This window comes from Stegodyphus dumicola, chromosome X1 (genome assembly GCF_044657685.1).
Source record: "Stegodyphus dumicola isolate Sdum_Otavi_A_Nest chromosome X1, ASM4465768v1".
In the NCBI taxonomy this organism is placed as follows: Eukaryota; Metazoa; Arthropoda; class Arachnida; order Araneae; family Eresidae; genus Stegodyphus; species Stegodyphus dumicola.
The window spans coordinates 128,124,885-128,147,743 of NC_140780.1; the positions used below are offsets into that span (position 1 = coordinate 128,124,885).

Below are 22,859 nucleotides of genomic sequence, written 5' to 3' on the forward strand. Positions count from 1 at the left end.
AATTCAGTTAATGTTGCAGATTGCGTTGTTCCTTAATCTTCGAATTCGATCCGGCTTATTATTTTTTGCAGACTGTTAGAGCAATTTTATAAAAGTAAGCTTGAACTTTAGATTATGTCAAATAGAACTTCCAATATATATTTACTAATATGTAAAAGATCTACAAAGCGAAAGTATGTTTAGAAGTCCATTAAACAAAAAGTGGAATTGCTGCAGAAAATGGATAAAGGCATATCCTTCTTTTCTCAAACCATTTTGAAATCTGTTTATCAATTTCACGCTGATCTGCGGCCCGGGGGGGAGGGGGGAACGGCGAAATGCCGCGGCGCGCAATGAATTGGAAGTTAATCTGTCAGCACTATCCTTATCTTCAGGGCAGATGTTTTTATTTTATTTAGCTTATAATTCCTTACTAAATGTAGTATTTCATCTCGATGTACTCCGTCTTTGATATGATTTAAATCAAATTCCTCATCATTATAATTCGCTTCCGATAACGAAGAAAGTAACAGAGGTTATTGAAAACGAAAAAATTTCGATTGACAAATTAGTCGGTATTCTCGACACAGCAATTATAGGAATTTAACAGCGGAACTTTGTTACTGAAGAAGAAATTATGTCTGTTTATAGAATTAAAGAGAAAGTATTATCACATAAAACGAAGCAACTTAAACAACTTACGTTGAAAGAAATGTTTAATAAAGTAAAAAAATAAATATTAAGCTTTTTTTTGTACATTTTGATACCTTTTAGATCATAATTGTTCTTTATTTCATAAATTATGGTTTTGTATTTTTAATTTTATAATTTCTGCATGCCATCTTACCAGATTTAAATTGCTGATCTATAATCCGGAATCGCCGATGTCCCGATGAGTCCGGATTAACGACTTTTGACTGTAATGTATCTCCATGATTTCAATGGCTTGTTTTGCAGTTGTTACAACTATCAATATTTCTATAAATATTTAATGAATTGAAAAAGAATGGTAATAAGAGCATTAAATTGTCAAAGAAATGAAAAAATATCTAATCATGTAATACATGCATGTATAATTGCATATGTACTGATGAAGTTTTAAATAGTAAGCTAATTTGATTGAATATGTTCATCAAGGGAATGATTTAGTATGGTAGCTTCAAGCTCACTGCATATTTGAATATAGGCTGTCTCTTAGTAGCAGTCATTTATTTTAAAATTGCAGCACAAAATTGATATCTGCACTAATTACATTTTTAAGGCGATCTTATAAATCAAAATGTTTTCTTCTTTCACTATCAGAATACAAAAGGGTGGAAACAAATCATTACTCTATTGCAAATTGTATGACAATGTTCTTTTGTTCATATAGATTACACATAAAAAAACTCATGAATTTTTATTATAGTAAAAGATATTGTTATTGCGTCATGATGTTTAATATAATGTATATTTTTTGAAAAATTATGTCAGTTGAAATACTTGTGGAGGGGTGGAAAGCATGTGCAGCTGCCAAGTGGCCAAATTTTATGAAGTCCTTGGAATCTAAGGTTTAAGGACAGCATAAAAGTAAAGTGGACACAATATCAAAAAATTAGTTCTTTGTTTTTAAAAGGAAACATGTTCAGTTAGTTTTATCTCAAGGTATAATATATAGACTGTGCTTTTCTTTTTTTCCTAGAATGATTCAGTATCAAGCTCGTTAATATGTCACTTGATGGACAAGGTTATTTTTCTTCATGAAAGATTTTTAAAATATAGAGCTGCATTGTGCTCTATACGCTTATGCAATATAATACTATGCTTTCTAGTTTCTTTCAAGATTGATGTTCCCCCCTCCCAATTCTTCATTGTTATCTCGTAAACGCTGGTATAAGGCAAACAATTTATTTGTGCCTTTTTGGTGAAGAAATCCTTAATTTTCAGTTGTTATTTTTTGGCAGTTGAATTAGAAATGGCATCAAACAGATTGCTAATTTCTGTAGCTTGTCACTGCAATGACTAATTCTACCACATTTCTGCTTATTCCTCCAGTTAGAGCAGTCAGCTCTTATCCTTATATGCTCTTCATTATTTGTGCTTGAATGCCAGTCTCAAGATCAAAATTGACACTGAAATAAAAGAAAAAAAAATTGAAGCCATCCCTATCCTTCCTTAGCTTAAATTAACAAGAAAAAGAATTTATTCTGTAAAAGAATCTGGAATAGCTTCTGGGGCTCCTGAATGCTTACAAGTATTTGTCAAGTCACAGGTGGCATTTTTGGTGAGATATTGGCAGTTAGTGAATAACCAACGAGTATCCTTTTTTCCTAATGTCTCATTTATAATTGTCCCTCCCCCAGTGGCCAAGCGGTAAAATTGTTGAACACTGGTAGTTTGGTTCAGGGTTCGAATCCTGGAGAACGGGCTGGCTGCATGGACGTTTTGTGGTTTTCCCCATGTGTAACATGTATATGAGCCAGTTTTCCTTAGAAAGTCCTCCTTCCCTTTTGGCAGATAGCCCTGGTGTGCTTTACCGTAATTAAATAAGTCAAACTCATTTATGATTGTATCAGTGTTTTCATTACTGCAGTTTGTTTTGGCAATATCTGCAGCAGAATCTAAAACAGATATAATTTATTTCTTTGTCTTTTGATTTTGTTATTCAGTGTGGACTTTTTATTTCGATTTAATATTAAAATCTTTAAAAACATTATTACAAACCATTTTCAAAGTTGTTTTGAGGTAGCCTGTGCTATATGATTAACTCTCAAGGACTTCCTAAAACATTGTTTTAATATTTTGCATTGTGTAACACTCATTAGCCATTTAAGTGGCCAAGTGTTTGACTCCAAAACTTTATATTTGTCCAAAAAGCTGAGAATAAATGTTTTCTTAATTACATTTCCAAAATGAGCTTCCAAACGTGTCTCTTTTCTGTCCAATATTTATACTAGCTTAATTCTCTGTACACATTTCATGATGTATATCTGTGTACTTAAATATAGCATGGCAAATATTTTTGAATGTATATGGCTTGGTTGCTTGGAGGGGTAACAAAGCCTGGCTGTAATTAATTCGCAGACTATGAATTCAATTTGGAGGTTATGTATTTTGTTGCATGCTGAAGCTTTTAGAGCTTTGACAATTAAAACATATTTTGTTTTCTACGATATTGTGTGTCTCTAACCGTTGGCTTTGAAGGTAACATTGAACATGTAAAGGAGTTACTAGAGGACCATAAAAATTATCTCAAGAAGAAAAAGCTGCAGCAACAGAAGGTCATAGGAAAAGAAAGGAAGAAAAGATGATCCTATTAGATCTTTGACCTGTGAAATTCTTTCAAAAGAGGGCAAAATACAAAGTTTTCACTTCATGATAATTACTCTGATAAAGCAGCAGCAAGCTACAACATACACATTTTCATTGACAATGCCATGCCTCATATGTCTCATTTTAAGACATAGAGGATAATTTATCACATAGGACTGGTTTTTAGTAAAATGGAGGCTGAATATATCAGAAGCAGAATTGAGTGGCACATAACATCATTTCTCTTCCTCATCATTTTCCACTTACGTTGTTCACTCTTCGTACAGTATACTGTATCACATAAAATTCCATTTATAAGTATAATTTCCTAGTTCATTACATATGGAAATTTCTACCAGCTTCTGATTATCCTATTTCGGGTCAAATGTATATTGGGAGAAAAGGAGTCAAAGTGCAAATTAAGAAAGTCGTTTTAGAATTATAAAGAAGAAAAATCAATTTTTTCATGGCATAGATCTTTGAAATTTCAGGCCCAAACTCATGGTGCTTGGAGGGTAAATTTAGTTTTTATTTATTTTATGTGCTTAATTTGTTTATCTTAATTGTTTTATATGATTTTTATTACCTTCTGTTTTATGAACTTGTTTAAAAAGAGTGTTATGAACTTCTGTGTTATGAACTTGTTCTAAAGTTTGAATAAGTTAATAGTTTATGAATTAATTCAATTTGCATTAATTCCTATTGGAAAAATAGTTTTCTTGTACAAACTTTTCAGATAACAAACATACTTCTGGAATTAATTAAATTTGTGAATTCGAGGTTTTGTTGTACTACATGATTAATACCGGATTGATTGTCATCTGGATATATCCATTTCCAGACTTTTTGCTTTCTTAAATCCTGAATTTTCAGGTTTGGGATATTCAAGCTCATTATTCTCAAATTTTGTTTAAAAATATTAAAAAATAAAATATTTTATCTTTGAATCTCTTTGATGATTATCAACTATGGTAATAACTTCAGGTAAAAAATATTTATAAAAATTAAAGTAGTGTTATTAAAAAAATGGTAATCTGATCTTGCCTAGCCATTTTTAAGTAAGTATTTTCAGGCATTGATGTATGGCAAAGATACAGGTATGTAACTCAATAAAAGTATGAAAAAAAATGTTTGTTTTCTTATCTAGCAATGTATTAGTAAATACTGAAACTGTAATATGTTCAATGCAGCAAAATATGTTCATTAATTGAAATAACAGGCAAAACAATGTAAGTTAAAATCAATAAAACGTATAGCTTAGTTAATAATTAGCATTTGAAAACATTTTTCATTCATGACTGGAATGTAATATTGTATATTATTAAAATAATGATATCATAAATATAAGTTTGGTTCAGTCCTTACAAAATATAACTTAGTTTGTTTTAGCCTTTGTAATTAATTACTGAAGTTCTTTACATTTTGCTCATAGCAAGAAATGTACCCATAACATAAATATCTAGTCAGTGAATTAAAGGAAAATGCATGAAACTGAACACAGCTGACGACTCAGCACTACACTGTGCATACCATTAATAATACATAGCTTAAGAAAGCTATGCAAGCATTACATAAAACTATGAAAGCATAGAATATGTAACATATAGCTGCCAACACCCCCAGTAAGTTTACTGAATCTCCTGGTTTTTACTTTTAGCCTTTACTAAGCAAGGAAAATGTTTTTAAACAATAAATTGAAATTTATTGAATTAATGAAACTCAAAGTGTACAAATATCACCCCCTCCCAAACCCTTGGTGATTTTCATCATAATTGTTCATATTAAAACTTATTTGATCTGAATAGTCTTACCAGAGTTGCCAACTCACCCGATTTTCAACCACTCTCCCGCCAACCCGATTTACAAAATACTCCCAACTTTTTCTTATTCTTAAAATTTCGGCGAAACGCCGCACCGCATTAAAAGTATCTAATTCAGTTAATGTTGCAGATTGCATTGTTCCTTAATCTTCGAATTCGATCCGGCTTATTATTTTTTGCAGACTGTTAGAGCAATTTTATAAAAGTAAGCTTGAACTTTAGATTATGTCAAATAGAACTTCCAATATATATTTACTAATATGTAAAGGATCTACAAAGTGAAAGTATGTTTAGAAGTCCATTAAACAAAAAGTGGAATTGCTGCAGAAAATGGATAAAGGCATATCCTTCTTTTCTCAAACCATTTTGAAATCTGTTTATCAATTTCACGCTGATCTGCGGCCCGGGGGGGAGGGGGGAACGGCGAAATGCCGCGGCGCGCAATGAATTGGAAGTTAATCTGTCAGCACTATCCTTATCTTCAGGGCAGATGTTTTTATTTTATTTAGCTTATAATTCCTTACTAAATGTAGTATTTCATCTCGATGTACTCCGTCTTTGATATGATTTAAATCAAATTCCTCATCATTATAATTCGCTTCCGATAACGAAGAAAGTAACAGAGGTTATTGAAAACGAAAAAATTTCGATTGACAAATTAGTCGGTATTCTCGACACAGCAATTATAGGAATTTAACAGCGGAACTTTGTAACTGAAGAAGAAATTATGTCTGTTTATAGAATTAAAGAGAAAGTATTATCACATAAAACGAAGCAACTTAAACAACTTACATTGAAAGAAATGTTTAATAAAGTAAAAAAATAAATATTAAGCTTTTTTTTGTACATTTTGATACCTTTTAGATCATAATTGTTCTTTATTTCATAAATTATGGTTTTGTATTTTTAATTTTATAATTTCTGCATGCCATCTTACCAGATTTAAATTGCTGATCTATAATCCGGAATCGCCGATGTCCCGATGAGTCCGGATTAACGACTTTTGACTGTAATGTATCTCCATGATTTCAATGGCTTGTTTTGCAGTTGTTACAACTATCAATATTTCTATAAATATTTAATGAATTGAAAAAGAATGGTAATAAGAGCATTAAATTGTCAAAGAAATGAAAAAATATCTAATCATGTAATACATGCATGTATAATTGCATATGTACTGATGAAGTTTTAAATAGTAAGCTAATTTGATTGAATATGTTCATCAAGGGAATGATTTAGTATGGTAGCTTCAAGCTCACTGCATATTTGAATATAGGCTGTCTCTTAGTAGCAGTCATTTATTTTAAAATTGCAGCACAAAATTGATATCTGCACTAATTACATTTTTAAGGCGATCTTATAAATCAAAATGTTTTCTTCTTTCACTATCAGAATACAAAAGGGTGGAAACAAATCATTACTCTATTGCAAATTGTATGACAATGTTCTTTTGTTCATATAGATACACATAAAAAACTCATGAATTTTTATTATAGTAAAAGATATTGTTATTGCATCATGATGTTTAATATAATGTATATTTTTTGAAAAATTATGTCAGTTGAAATACTTGGAGGGGTGGAAAGCATGTACAGCTGCCAAGTGGCCAAATTTTATGAAGTCCTTGGAATCTAAGGTTTAAGGACAGCATAAAAGTAAAGTGGACACAATATCAAAAAATTAGTTCTTTGTTTTTAAAAGGAAACATGTTCAGTTAGTTTTATCTCAAGGTATAATATATAGACTGTGCTTTTTTTTGGCGCGCAATAAATTGGAAGTTGGTCTGTCAGCACTATCCTTATCTTCCGGGCAGATATTTTTATTTTATTTGGCTTATAACTCCTTACTAAATGTAGTATTTCATCTCGATGTACTCCGTCTTTGATATGATTTAAATCAAATTCTTCGTCATTATAATTCGCTTCTGATAGTGAAGAGAGTGACACAGAGGTTATTGAAAACAAAAAGTTTCAATTGAGAAATTAGTCGGTATTCTCCACAGCAATTATAGGAATTTAACAGCGGAACTTTGTAACTGAAGAAGAAATTATGTCTGTTTATAGAATTAAAGAGAAAGTATTATCGCATAACACGAAGCAACTTAAACGATTTACATTGAAAGAAATGTTTAATAAAGTAAACAAATAAATATTAAGCTTTTTTTTTTGAGTAAATTTTGATACCCTTTAGATCATAATTGTTCTTTATTTCATAAATTACAGTTTTATATTTTTAATTTTATAATTTCTGCATACCATCTTACCAGATTTTAACTGATGATCTATAATCCGGAAAAATCGATAATCCGGAATCGCCGAAGTCCCGACGAGTCCGGATTAACGACTTTTGACTGTACTACATTAAAATTTGCTGCCCAACCAGAATGATAATTAGTGACTGCCCTACTGAAGGGCCCTGGTTCGAATGCCTGAAAAGGCATGGTTGTTTGTAAATGTATAGTGTCTCTGCGGCAAGGGCACTCTAAATATACGGTGAGCTGAAAGTCCTCTTAAGAGGTTGGTGGGAAAAGACCCATACCATTTCAAAACTGTGGCCAGAACTGAGCTAAAATCAGACTGTCGCCCTGTATGGTGCTCAAGACTCTTGCCAGTGACAGGCACATTTGATTACTTGCCACAATGAATGTCTTGGGCTCTTGCTGACCATTTTCAGACAAGTGAGATTGGTTACAACAGTATTAGAATTTGGAAGTGTGACACCGAGATCAAACATTCAAAGATTGAGCTTCCAAGTTAGTATTAGAACCACTAAAATTTGTGAAGTCATTACCTGCCATGTAAAAAATGAAGTCTATGATTAGAAGGCTAAATGCGTATCTGCCATCTTTTATATTTCTTAATGAAAACCGTTCTAGTTTTTCTAAGTTATATTATGGAATTAATTATCTATGAATTTCACAGTTTATTTTAAAGTCGCCCAGAGCTTTGTAGATTTGGTAAATAGTTGCCAGATCTGTATTAGAAAGTTTGGAACTCTTAGCAGACTTACTTTTGAACTGTACCTCTTTTTTGTACCAAAAACTTTTCTTTTTTAGAATATGAATTCTTATGCTGAGTGTCATTAGGTTTGTTGACTTGTCAATATTTCAGCAATTTTAAGATTAATTTATCTATTAAATGCTTGATTCTGAAATTCGTAAATATCTTGATAATTCTGTTAGCAAAAATAATGTTACAATGTTATAAAAAGGATGCCCGTATAATAAAAATATGTTTTAGAAAATGTTTTAAATTGTGTTTACCTTTGATTTTGATGATAGAAAAAGGAATATGAGTGGTGCTGATGCCATCCCAAATGCCAAAATATTGAATATTACCTTGCAAACATTTATCAAAACACCTTTATTTTAAGTTTCATTTTGATGGTTTGAGAATGAATACACATCTGGATTTTATGAGTACTATTTAGTTTTGCAGTAGTTAATAGCTTTGCGAAGATGACTATCTCTAACATAGTATGAAACATTTGGTTACAGAATTAAAAATTTGTGCCAAATTTCACCAAAAATTGATGATCCAAGATTGTTAAAGCAGTCAATGCCTAAAAATTGCATCACTTATTAACATTAGATGCTGGATTTTATTTTTGAAGAATGAGACATTCATTCTTCACATTGTTGATTGCCAAAAGACGTATTTGAAACTAATACAGTCAAAAATTACAGGAGTTCAGGGAAATGTGCTGAAGACGAAAACTCAACAACCTGCAGCTGTATATCTTCAAAAGTATAAAGTGCGGTACATGGATTTCCTTTTCTTAAGCTTTGTGGGCAGAGGAGTTGGTACTGTCAACCAGGAAGAAATAATGTGTAGAAAAGGAACAAACTGATGAATATAACTGATAAATATGCCTCAGAAATCATATTTAATGCAGATGAGTCTAGATTGTATTTCAAGGTGACAGCTGATGGGTCTCTCCACTTACTACAGGGTTACTCTGCTATCTGGAAAAACTGAGAAAAGTCAGGGAATTCGAAAATTGACTAAAAAAGTCGGGGGAAAATCAGAGAATTTAAATGTTTTAGTCAAAATCTGGAAAAGTCGGAGAATTTCATACGACATTCCCCACCCCCACCCAAAAAAAGATTTTTCCGCCTACATTGGAAACGATTACTTTCTTGGTGAATTACGTATCGAGTGAGCTGCTGCCGTAAAGCCAACTTTTGCAGCTGCAGTGAGATTATCTTTTAGAAAGGCAAAGCAAGTTTCCAGCAACTTTGGTTTCCAGTAACCTCGGGAATCAAAAGATTCACATGCGCATGTGCAACGAAAAAAATTACCTTCCTATTCTCATATAAAACAAAATCGTTGTAATCCTAGTATACGATACACATGGGATTTGGCAACATTATGATCAGCAGCAGTAAACTAGGATTTTACTGCAAAATCTTTTAAACCTTTTTTTTTTTTCTTTTTAATAAATGTCTTATTTGGTATTTTGCAGTAAAATTAAAAAGCAGTAATCATTTCGGCTAACCATTTAATATAATTATATTCACCAAAATATCATTGATTATTGTAATCCGGTGTTTAATCTTTAAGTAATTAACTTAATTTAATAGTCTTATTATTAAATTTATCCGTATCAATTAATATAGCTTCTTCCTTCTAAATTTATTTATTATTAGTTAATAATACTTTGAAATTCCAGGCAATTTTCTCTGCTATACTCCTGAAACTAATTCTAGCAATATGATGTCATACATACCATCACGAAATTCAATGTACAACATATTTTTTCTCATGTATGCTGCTAAATAAACATAAACCTGAATTTTTTTAAAAGTTCATTAATTGGATTTCTTTCTTTCGTTTAGCTGCAAAATGTCTGCCCAAAAAAGGGGGGGCTTTCTTTTAATCCAGATTGGGCAGATTTTAATTCAAATCTGCAGTGGAGAATACAGCACCTATTATACACTGCTGGCCATTGAAATTGCAACACAATGAAGGAATGCAAATGTAAAAAAGATATTTATTGCATGTAAACAGTATGGAATGAAGACAAAATGATTAAATTTAAGCATTTTGGAGGTTTACAGAGGTGTGAAATTAGTAGAAACAGCTGCTACCCCTGGCAGTTAAAACAGCTCTTACCCGTTTAGGCGTGGAGTCAAGCTGGGCTTGGATGACACAAATGGGCAACTTACTCCATACTGCTTCAAGTCTGTGCCATACTTCATCAACTGTATTAGCTGGAGAAGTGTGGTAGGCCAGTCTCCCAGCAACCAATGACCAGATGTTTTCAATAGGTGACAGATCTAGAGACCATGCAGGCCAGGGCAACAATCGAATACCCTGTATCGAGGAAGGTCAGAACACGACGTGCAACATGTGATCCTGCATTATCTTGTTGGTACATGGTGTTTGGGGGCTTCAAAGATAGAGCACAACCTTTGGATATAAGATGTTAGAAATGTGCCCAATGGCTGCCCAAACCATCACACCAGGTGCAGGGCCCCTATGCCAATATCGAATGCAAGCAGGCGATGTGTGGCCTCCTCGGACACTTCAGACATGTATATGGCCATCAGAATACTGCATACATAGCCAGGATTCATTTGAAAAGGTGACATTGTCCCACTCCTGTACTCAGCTTTTTCATTTGGTGCACCAGAGTTGCCATCTCCCTCTATGCTGCATTGTCAAGGGAGTCCAAAGTAATGGTCATCCTGCTGATAGTCCCTGCTGCTGCAAATGTCTACACACCTTATGAGCTGATAATGTGCATGCTGCAAACATGCCCATTTCCTGTCTAATGGTCCGTGATTTGGTCCTATGGTTTTGCTTTGCTGATTTCAGTCCTCTCTGGCATTAGTCATGGGAGGGCGTTGAGATCCTGCATGCCCTTCAGTTTGACCCTCAGCAATCCATTAATTCCATATTCGCATGACAGTGGTTGGATGTCGACCAGTGCGACCGGCGATATCACAGAACGATAATCTACACTTTCGATAGGCAACGATCCTGCCTCTATCGGATTTTGAAACTTACTGGTAAACATTTCTTCTTATTCGAGGCATAACATGATATTATGAGCAAACTCCAACCTTACAAAGCACTTTCCAAATGAGATATCCACTGCACAACTTTTTTTTTTTTAATGCAGTGCTTCAGATGTCGTATCTCCCTCCTGCGTCATCTAAATGCACTGAAGCACTAATCGTTTGCATATCCCAACTTCTTCCTTTTATACGATTTTGATGTTCATCAGATGATTTCCTCCTGGTGTTGCAATTTTAATGGCCAGCAGTGTAATTATAATAGTAATGCTTTGGGGATAAGTCGTATGTAATTGGCAAATGTTTGTTTTTAAGTGGTACCAAGATTAATTTACCTCTCAGCACAGCCTACGCACACTGCATGGAGAGACCGGAATTTTCTTGAAACACACCTGTAAGACTTAGAAAAGTCAGGGAATTTCATTTTCCTGTTTGAGTGGCAACCCTGTTACTACTTCCATCTCTATTTTTTCAGTTTTGAAGTGCAACAAAGGCCAGTGGATTTCACTGATGGATTGTTAAATGTTGTCAAGCTGATGACAAAAGTTAGATGAAGAGGCAATGCTGTACAAAGATCCAGAGGAGAAGAATTTGAAAGGAAAACTGAGTTTTACCAGTTTTGCTACATTCGACTGTGATTTACAATGTGTGAAAAATCTGTCAAAAACATATCTTCCTGTTGCTATCATCAATGATGACAACATTCATTACTGTAGCTGTTGGCATGAATTACTCATGATAAATTTTGTGTGCTTATTTGGATGAGGTCAGACCAGTGAGATTAGTCATAAAATAATTCATTTAAGTTTATATAAATTTTAATTTCACAAAAGACTAAATATTACTACAGTCAAATACCAAAAATCTGCCGATCTGAAATCCGCATTGCCTCTCAAAATATTAACATTCAGTTTATAGGTTCCGGAAACTGCAACATTGTGTACGAAATATCAAAGAAAAAATACTTACCGAATAATGATGTCATAATTACCAAATGAGTCATAATAGAAATACCAAATTATTGACATGAAAAAAGTTAAAATAAATAAGATAGAAGTGGTTTTCCCTCTAATCTGGATCGAGGTAAAAAAGCAGACGATTCACTCAACTCTTCATTCGAGTTTACGATGTATTTTCTGAGCATTGTTATTTTACGAGATTGTTTAGTGCTGCCTTTTTTTATCTGGATTTATTTGTGGATCAATTAAGAATATTTTAAATTTCCGCCCTTTTTAATACAATGACAGATAAGAAACGCACTCATGATTTTACTGCTTGCAACGTTGAAAAACGTAAACACGTTGCATTGATGGTAGCGCAACAGGTGCAAATTCTGCAAAAGATGGAGGCACGTGCTAATCCTCGATTGATAGCAGAATGGTATGGAATTGCGACACGATTATGTATGATATACGGAAAAATAAAGAAAAGCTGTTAAATTTTACAGCAACAGTGATTCTAGCACCGGAAATCTTTGCACTAGGCGAAATCGGCAAACCTCGATGCTGTGTATATATAATGCAATGAATAATATAACCAGCTTATATATGTAATAATAATTTAATGCATATATTAAATTATTGCAATAATGTATATAATAATTTAATTAAATGTATCTAATATGCCTTATTTATTTTGCATTTTTAGTCCGAATATTATGCTTTATCTTTTTTGTCTTGAAATTTTCAAAATCCTAAAATCTACATACCCTCTGGTCCCAAGCTTTGCGGATTTCTTGACTTGTACTGTATTAAAATGATACATCATTTGTAGAGATTTTAAAGCATTTACAGGAAAAAAATTTGGGGAATACAATTTTAAGTTAAATTGTTTTACCTTCTTCAGCACATATGGCTGTTATTATCATGTAATATTTATATTAACTCTCAGCTTGTGTTTTATTATATTTGTAAAATTTTCTGTTCTATTTAGGTTGCCAAAAGTGACTATTTTAGAAGAGATGGACCTGATATTCATTCTGATGTCACTATTAGTGTGTGCCAAGCATTATTAGGTGGGTCACTTAGAGTTCGAGGGCTGCATGAGGAAATTATCCTTAAGGTTAATGTTATTTATTTACTTAAAACTTACTGCTCTTTAAGTTTTAGTTCTGTTTTGTCATTATTTTGACTATTTATATTATGTATTCCAGATACCTCCTTGTACTTCATCGCATACTCGCATGAGATTAGAAGGGAAAGGAATCAAACGTGTAACTAGCTATGGTTATGGAGACCACTATATATATATCAAAATAAAAGTACCATCGTATGTATTAACTTTTTTGTAAATTTAAAATAAGTGTAGTTAAAAATAACTTCAAATCTTTGTAAAATTTATTTTCTTTAGAAAGTGTACCATTATATTTTATATACAAGGTATTAATGTTATATTGAATAATTTGGAATTATTTTTTGAATATGTAGTTCCTTTATTTGAGGAATCTGATTTTTAAATCCATAATGAAACTTAAAGGTGTGGACAAATTTCTGGCTATGCAGTTTCCTCTTATAATTTTTTTCCACTTAAGAAGTCTAAAACTCATGATACTAAGAATACAGCATTTGATATTGTACTGGTTTACTATGTTTTAAAGCTAATTCGATTTTAAAGGGTAAAAGATATCAAGTTTTAGTTCATTGCTTGGTTTAATATTTGACTATCAGGCTGTCAATATATGCTACAGAGTAGCTGTAATTGAATGGAATTTTGTTTCAAAATGCAAAAATATTTATTTAAACGGTAATAGGCTTCAGTGTAAAATAATTATTTTATAACATTCATTTATTCATATGAAATATTTCTGTTTTTGGCTGTAAATATGATTTGAGGTATTACTAAAAAATAGTTAGATGAAGTGCTTTTCAGCAATGTTAACTAATTTGTGTTTGTTATATACTGGCAATAAAAGGATGAGACTTTGTTTTTAAAACAATTGATGTAAAAATGAGCAAAATGGGTCAAAACAACAGTGCATTAGGAGAAATTATCATCTGAATAACACATTTTCCCTTCTTACAATTAAATAGTAATTTATCATCATTAACTAGAATGTAATTGCTCTCTATATATATTATACCAGTGCACCTTCGAATTAGTCACTAGGCATATAGCAATTTCTGGCTTGAAGAGTGTATATTCATCCATTTCCCATGTTATCAAGACTTTGTGCCTTGGTGATTACTTTCTGCCTTAACCCTCTACCTAGTATCTCATCATTGAACTATAGTTAGTTTCCATGCCTAGCAGTGTCTTCCCCTTCTTTGCAAAGTCAATGGTCTATTGTATTGACCTGCATATTCTACAACTTCAAATCTTAATGAGGGATTCACTGTTGCCCATCATACACACCAAAACTGTTAATCTGGTGTTTAACTTAGCACTCGGAGCTACAGGCATTAACTTCTTGATGACACAAGCAGCATTTCTTAGCGAAAAAAAAAAAAAAAAGAATGTTTCTATCTTTTCGAAATAAGAGTATTTAAACTTTAATGCGTCATAACTTATTCTAACAAAAAGAGCAAGCGCAGTAGCATAGACCCTAAAGGCACAGAGAGAAGAAAGCTTCTGACTCAAAATGGGGCATGTTCGTTATTTATAGTAGCGGTTACATAATAGGCTAGCAAATTCTAGAAGGTACTGGTCTAGGGCGAAGATCCTGAATTGTAGAAAGTTAATTAAAGGTTGCGTGTTCGCGAAAAGCAAAGCCATCGTATTTTTTTATATTTTACATATATATATAGCGAGAGAGAGAGAGAAAGAATATACGTCTACCTAAAGTGGTGGTCTGTCTAACAGGATGGCACAAATTTAGAGTCATCACAAGTCAAGCAGTCATTTCTGTCTTTTGACAGACTTTATAATACTTGAAGAATCATCAACTTTTGTTCACCTTATTTTGTTTTTTCAATTTATTTGTTTTTCAGGTTTGATTTCGAAGTTTGCGTTTCATCTTGTTTTTAATTTGTGCCTTCCTGTTAGATAGTTCCCAATTTTAGTAGGTATATAGTCTGTATAGTTGATCTCATTGTTTATTAATTAATAAATTTTACAGCATTTTTTCCCTTTCTTTCTCTCTCTCTCTATATGTATATGTTAATTTTATTTATTATTACTCTAGGTGTTCTCTTTTGAGGAGTGTTTGAATAGGTTTCAACTACTCTGAGTGTCATTTTAGAAGATTTAAGCAGCTCAAAGACATTTTATTTTAATGCCTGCCTAATATCTGTTTTTGCAGCTCCCAAAACGTTATGTGGATTAGTGCTGCTGTGAATCATCATTTTCCTTCTTGTGCAGTGGCAACACTACCATTGCACAAGATGTAAGAGCTGTTATTTAACTTCCACGTGGCTTTGCAAATAGACAATTGTTGCCTTTATATATTTCCTGAAATGTAATTTTTTAGCATTTCCTTACTTTTTAATTTATGTTAACTGATGTTCAAAAAAGAAAAGTGGAAGTAAAGTATGGTTTTTTAAACAAAATTTTTTTAATTCAGTTTTAGTTTTGTTTATTAACACTAGAACAGTGGGAAAATCTTACCTACTGGAATGGCGCTAAGGGTTCATTTTAACCCTTTGATGAAAGTACTGAAATAACAATAGTAAAACAATTTTAAATGCCATACATTGGCACGAATATGTACTTTATATGTATTTCATAATTTATATTTAATATCACATGATACTTTATTGGCTTTTTAAAATACTGTACATGTATTGAGTACATGGCGATCAATTGGATCATACTACAATAACTCAAATAACTCATTAATTTGATATAAGAATTGATTTCAAATAAATGGTTTTATAAATTAAAACTAATGTTAACTAAAATAAAACACAATTTATATAATATTTTTTTATGTACTTACTCGGAGAATGATTCACTCTCTAAATCGAAAAATAAGAAATGTTCTCTGATGTTTCAGTTATATCATTATATGTGTAGCTGAATGGAATTTGTAAAGTATTTCATTTCAATTCTATTTAATGTTTAAGATATTAGAGATTACACATACATATTAAGAATTAATGCAGTTGATACAAAAATAATTTTCAACAATTTTTCCAGTACATTTTCTGCACACAACTTTGGAACAAGATGCACAATATTCTTGAGATTTGTTTCCATTGCATCTTTGTACTTGACACTTTTTTCTCTTTTTATCCATTTTCTTTTCATATGTTTCATATTTTTCAAAGATATAGGAATTTCTCTTCTGTTCTTTTTCATTGTGCCGACCATAGTTGTATTTTTTTTATTTTAACATTTCTGCTAATTTAATGCTAGTAAAATAATTATCCGTGGTAATATTCCTCCCTTTGTTTAGATGTGGCTCCGTTAATTTTATGACAACATTTTCAAACGTAATTGAGGCTTTGCTGTTTCATCTTTTCCTAGATAAAGAAATCCATTCAAGAGGTATTTAGTATCAACGAAGGCAGATAACCAAAATTTTATTCCAAATTTGTCAGGTTTATTAGGCATATATTGTGTAAATCTACTTCTAGTTTTAGATGGAAATAATTAAACAATTATCAGTGAGCTCTGTCTCATTGATAATTGTTGGAGAGCTACATGAATGGCTTTCAGTTCTCCATCAAAGTGAGTGGGGTAAGCCTCTGCAGGTGTGGAGAAACTAAAAACTCCAGCCCCCTGAATCCTATCAGTCAAACGAATAGATAAATGTAAAAAAAGAAATAACTTATGTAGACATTACAAAGTAGTGAGACCACCTAGGTTTGTTATCCCTCTGGGAGATAGTATGAATGCAATTGAAAAATTCTTATCGGTGAATGTTTTTCATGGGTTATTTGACAATGCCTCGAGCAGAAAGAGTGATAAAAGTAAAGAGGTCAAAATGATTCCCGTGCGCCGTTCTAGGAATACATGCCGATATTTCAAAAACTAACAAACCTAGAATGCAGAAAATTTTTTTACAAATATTTGTTGTCTATGTAAGAAAAGTGTAAAAAATTCCAAAAGATTTTTTCCAATAAAACAAAAGTAATCAACAGTCAAAAGTGTTCAGGGGTCAAAATGACCCCTACCGCAGTTCTAGTGTTAATAAAGAATTTTTTTATTGGTTGACGATAAGAGGCATTATTATTAAAAAAAGAAAGCAAAGTATTTATTTGAACTTTTATAATATTTCTGTGTGCCTTGTGTATAAAATAGTATAAACAGTAGAATGAAATTATTAAAATAGGATCTTATGTTGAGTAGTAAACTGTATGTTTTATTCACATGTTATATTTTTAGAATTGTAAAATGCTAGTTTTCTTGAAGTATTAGATTGCAGTATGAAGCTTCTAGATCCCAAGTTCATTACTATTATTATTATTTCCTTTGTTACCAGTACCTGTATGGAAGAGGCAGGCTTTAATCATCTTCAAAACAACATTCTTGTGTATTAATTGCTTTTTAAATTAATTCATGTAGATATCTTATTATAGGTACAAAATATTCCAACAAATTAATTAGTACCCTTTCTTTTCCTTTTCTTTTTTCACATACATTTTGCATTATTCATATTCCATTTGTTATGTATTTTAGATTAATTTGCTCCTCAAAAGTATCCATAAAATTAAGTGTTTCTGAATCTACTTATAGATGTCTGCATGTACTTCTATTTAATACATAAAGAAGTCAAAAATTTCCATTAAGCCCCCACCAGTAGCTGAGGACATAAAATCAGTCATATCAGGTGTAGTTTGGTTTGAATCTCATAGATGAAGTTTGTTGCATATGAGTTTTTTTAGTTTACTCTCATGTGTAAGGTGGGTCCATTTCTGTTAAAAACGAAGCCATTGTCTGTTTAGGCAGATATGCCATATTAAAATAATCTAACGCTTTCTAATAATCAAAATCGTAAAAAACAACCTTATATTTAGCGTAGGTATAATGAAACACTCAAGCGATTTCGAGGGCAGCTAAAGGTCCCTCCTCATCAGGAGAAAGAAAGACATATAAAGAAGAAAATAGGAATCACAGAAACACGTGGTGCTTATCAGCACTGCACGTGGTTATAACTAGATTTTTAATCAGAGTTGCACTGGCCGCCTACTTTTACTGAGCCAGGCTGTCTGATCAAGCATAAAGAAATATTAGCGAAGTTAAAATAGGGAGCGAGGGGCAAATGCACATTACGCTCAAAATCTGAACTTCAAATAATGGAAAGCAACCACTGAACGGATTTTTATACCCTCTGGTAGTACCAAGTGCGAGGAGGTAACGCCATCTATCGGCAAAAATAATTGAATTAAGACAGTAGAATTTTAAAGGCATTAGGAAGGACTGGATTGGACTTCAAATCATTAACTAAAATTTCTAAATCTTTGTGAATGTGAAAAGCCTCAAGAAAATCCAATTCGCCTATGGAAGAAGCCTTTTGGATGATTTTTGCAGACCCAAAATCAAAATTATGGTTAAAAGTCCAGCTATGATACACTATTGAAGACTTGTTAATTTCATAGCGTATCATAGCTGGACTTTTAACCATAATTTTGATTTTGGGTCTGCAAAAATCATCCGAAAGGCTTCTTCCATAGGCGAATTGGATTTTCTTGAGGCTTTTCACATTCACAAAGATTTAGAAAGTTTAGTTAATGATTTGAAGTCCAATCCAGTCCTTCCTAATGCCTTTAAAATTCTACTGTCTTAATTCAATTATTTTTGCCGATAGATGGCGTTACCTCCTCGCACTTGGTACTACCAGAGGGTATAAAAATCTGTTCAGTGGTTGCTTTCCATTATTTGAAGTTCAGATTTTGAGCGTAATGTGCATTTGCCCCTCGCTCCCTATTTTAACTTCGCTAATATTTCTTTATGCTTGATCAGACAGCCTGGCTCAGTAAAAGTAGGCGGCCAGTGCAACTCTGATTAAAAATCTAGTTATAACCACGTGCAGTGCTGATAAGCACCACGTGTTTCTGTGATTCCTATTTTCTTCTTTATATGTATTTCTTTCTCCTGATGAGGAGGGACCTTTAGCTGCCCTCGAAATCGATTGAGTGTTTCATTATACCTACGCTAAATATAAGGTTGTTTTTTACGATTTTGATTGTCACATTAGCGTGTTTCTCTTCTAGTCTAGCTTTCTAATAACTCAAATAATCTAACATAACAAAATTTCCATTGCATATAAACAGATAAACGGTAGTATTGGGATACATGCCATTTGTTTTCTACACACATTAAAAATTAGACAAGGTAAATATGAAGCACAACAATAAAAGGAATGAAATAAGCAAAATTTTCTTGCTTTTTAAAAGATAATTGCATAGGAATTTTTAAAACAGAGCTGTTAAAAACAAAAGTATTTTCATGCTTGGTCTTTGAGCCAGTTTGCATAATTTGCATAATTTTTGTTACTTATTTCAATAAGTTTTGTCAGTAATATGTAACATATAATTGCTGCTGTTAACCTTTTAGCAATTTACAAAAGTTATAGTTTTTTTATTCCAAGCAGTTTAACAATTAAACAAAAGAATCTACCGACTGTGAAGCTTCCCTGAAAAAAAATTCATTATTCCTGAGGTTTATGCAACATTATATATATGAATGAAAAACAACTAATGAATTATGAATGAAATGTTTTTGGATAAGTCTCCAAGCCATAATCAAACCTTATACATTTCGCATGCAAACCCTTGTTCACATTTCTTTACTATTTTTGCTACGTATAATGCACCTTTTTCTTGAATGAAATTTCGATTAGCAAATAAGGTATACATGTCAGGTAAAAGAATAAGTATTGCATATTTGTAACAGTTCTAAGCAAAAAATTATAAATTTCCTTTTTAATATGAATGTTACATGTATTCCTGAAACAATATGAAAGAAAAGCATTTTATTCCCTTCCTTTTATATTTATAAGAAAGGTTCTTGGAGCAAACAACTCGCACAAATACCATGTTTGTTCCAGAGAAGCCATATCTTAGCAATTTTAACGAAAGAGGGCAATCTGTTTTGGTCAAGATTTGTTAGGCCTTAGGGAGAAGTGTTCGCTTTGAATACAGGATTATAGAAAAGCCCTTCCTCAAGTAATGTTACATTTATTGCTAAGGGCCTCTTGTGAAAAGGAAGAAAAAAAAAATGCTTTGCAGTGAAAACTGGTGTTTACTCTATGGGTTCGATCTAATCATATGTTATATGTTAATCATTTGAAGATACGCTGTGTAATCCAGTGAATCACCACAGAATAGTTTCCTCAACCCTAAGGTAACTTGGGAGAACTAGGGAGAGTTAATGAGAATCTCCTTCCGACTTTGAAAAGATCCATAGAATTGCAACATCTTATAAAGTCTTACCGAAGAGTTACCTCATTATAAGATTCTTTTCATTATAAGATTGTGCTACTGTGTGCATTAGTTAGAACTGTATTTCAAATAATACACATCAGTTTGAATATTATGCCTTTTTCCTTTTTGAAGGGAAAAATTACTTAATTTTTTAGTTGCCCTGCTGTGTATTTTTGTGATGTTACAATCTGTGAAGGATATTATAATATTCATGTAAAGAACCAGCAAAATAAAATTTTGTGAAAAAGTAATTTAGACTTTTCTGTGTTATTTCTTTATATAAAAAGTGTCTGTTGAGCTCAGAATTTTAAATGATGAAAGTAATACTTTCTGGGAAGAAAAGAACTGTTATTTCTCTTTCATCACCATGTAGAACAATAAATATATAATAAAAGTGGAAAGGTATTTAAATAATAATTTTTTTTTTTTTTTTTTCTGTATTCTTTTTGAAAATTTTAATTTCCTTTTTCCTTCACATATATTTTATTTGCATTTTAGTTGTGCTTATATATATATATATATGTGTGTTTCCTCCAGCTTCCATTGGCTAAACATCTTAATAAGCCAGCATAAACAAATGGGCACAATAAGTGCACCTGTTATAGAAATTTATTACATTTTTGAAGGCATCAGCAGGTTGGCAGAAGCAAAGTGTAAAGTGAAATGTGTTTGTAATTAACATTGAGGATATGTTAAAAAGTTTTAGGTTTTAGTTTACAATTTTTAGTTTAAGTTTCAAATTATCTGTATCACCAGCATTGTGTAAGCGATGGAAGGAGCAAATATCCAAATTAAAATGAAATATTTAAGAACTGTTGCAAATGAAAGATATAATTTTAATTTATAATTTTTATCTTATGCACTCATGTATATTTATGTATTTAAATTGCTGAAACATGAATTTCAGGCATTTGTCTGGTAAACAGAAAGCTCTTGCCACGGTCTTTGCTGAGATGGAAAATGATACTCCAGGTACTGTTGATGGTGTGATCCAAACAAAAGAAGGTATGTTTTATTTTAAAGCTTTTATTGACACTATTTTAAAATCTGTGATATAATTTTTTCACCTCCTCCTGTGAGGCACAAGCAGTGTTGGAAGTTCTGTGCTCATTTATTTCTGTGTTTTAATATACAGCTCTTAAAGTATGTTTTGTATTTTATTTATGTGTTTAAATAGTGATTAAATGTGGCCTTCTTCTTGTGCATAGGCATCCAGAGGGCAGACACTGTGGTATTGGATCTTCTCCTTAGTATCTTGTCGAGCTTGTTTTCAGTTTCTTACCATTCCTACTGTTTCTAATTCACTTCTGTTTAGAAAACTGTACTGTGTTTTTAATTTCTGAAAAATAATTATTGATTATTATAGACATATTCTGATTTGTGATTCTGGATTTGAAAAATGTGTGAATGTAAAAATGAACATTTTTGTTGAAAATTACTTAATATGATTTTGAAATTTTTATCAAATGGCTTTACATTACAATACATAATTTAATAGATTTTTTATGTGTTTTTAAACATGATAAGGAAATTTGTATAACTTACTGGTAGGTACTGTAATATTTTACTTGTGTGTCTTTCAGGTAAAGTTGCTGCTACATCTGATGATTATGTTTATCAAATACGCTCAGCTTTAAATGAGCATGATACTGAAAATGAAGTTGAAAGTGGACAAAAGAAAAGTGGCTAGCTTCATTTAAAAACTGTGTACTTTTAGATTTGTATAGAATTGTTAAATATGTTTATATATCATTCTGTTATTCAATTGTTAAAACATACATCATTCACAGAAATAAAATTTTAAAAAATTGCTCTCAGTTTCATTTTATACACAAAGTAATCTTGGTTTTAAAAAAAATGTAATTTTCTGGTACTGTAATTTAATCTATTTTTATACTCTGTTAGTATACAGTACAAAGCTTGAGACCCGAACTCATCGGGACTTCAGTATTTCTCGATTTGGGATTTTTCCAGACATTAGATCATCAGTTTAAATCTAGTAAGATGACATGTAGAAATTATGCAGTTAAAAATATGAAATTGCGATTTATGAAATAATGAAGCATTTATGATCTAAAGGGTATCAAAATTTTCAAAAAAAATTTAATATTTATTTATTTACTTTATTAAACATTTCTCTGAATATAAATTGTTTAGATTGCTTTGTTTTTTTTTTTGTGCTAATACCTTCTGTGCAATTCTATAGACAGACATAATTTCTTATTCAGTTACAAAGTTCCATTGTTCAAGTCCTATAGTTGCTGTGTCAAGAATTCCAACTAACTTGTCAATTGAAATTTTTTCCATCTTCAGTAACCTCTCTGTCACTTTCCTCACTATTGGTAGTGGCATTTTCTGGATCTACAGGGTGGGCCAAATAAGACCTAATGTTAAATAGGAAGAACTCTTGTAATAATCATTTATTTTGATTAATTTTTATACATA

At 31.8% G+C, this 22,859-nt stretch overlaps 1 protein-coding gene across 1 annotated transcript in view; it reads left to right on the forward strand.

The window, feature by feature from the left end:
- Nucleotides 1–22,226, forward strand: part of LOC118204523 (dnaJ homolog l(2)tid, mitochondrial-like) — a 93,886-nt gene extending 71,660 nt beyond the window's left edge. Inside the window, exons 8-11 of the mRNA XM_085808513.1 lie at nt 13,042–13,170; nt 13,262–13,377; nt 21,322–21,419; nt 21,998–22,226. Coding sequence (XP_085664639.1) covers nt 13,042–13,170; nt 13,262–13,377; nt 21,322–21,419; nt 21,998–22,104 — 450 coding nt within the window. The 3' untranslated portion in view covers nt 22,105–22,226. The remainder of the gene's footprint in view (nt 1–13,041; nt 13,171–13,261; nt 13,378–21,321; nt 21,420–21,997) is intronic.
- The last annotated feature ends 633 nt before the right edge of the window (nt 22,227–22,859 follow it).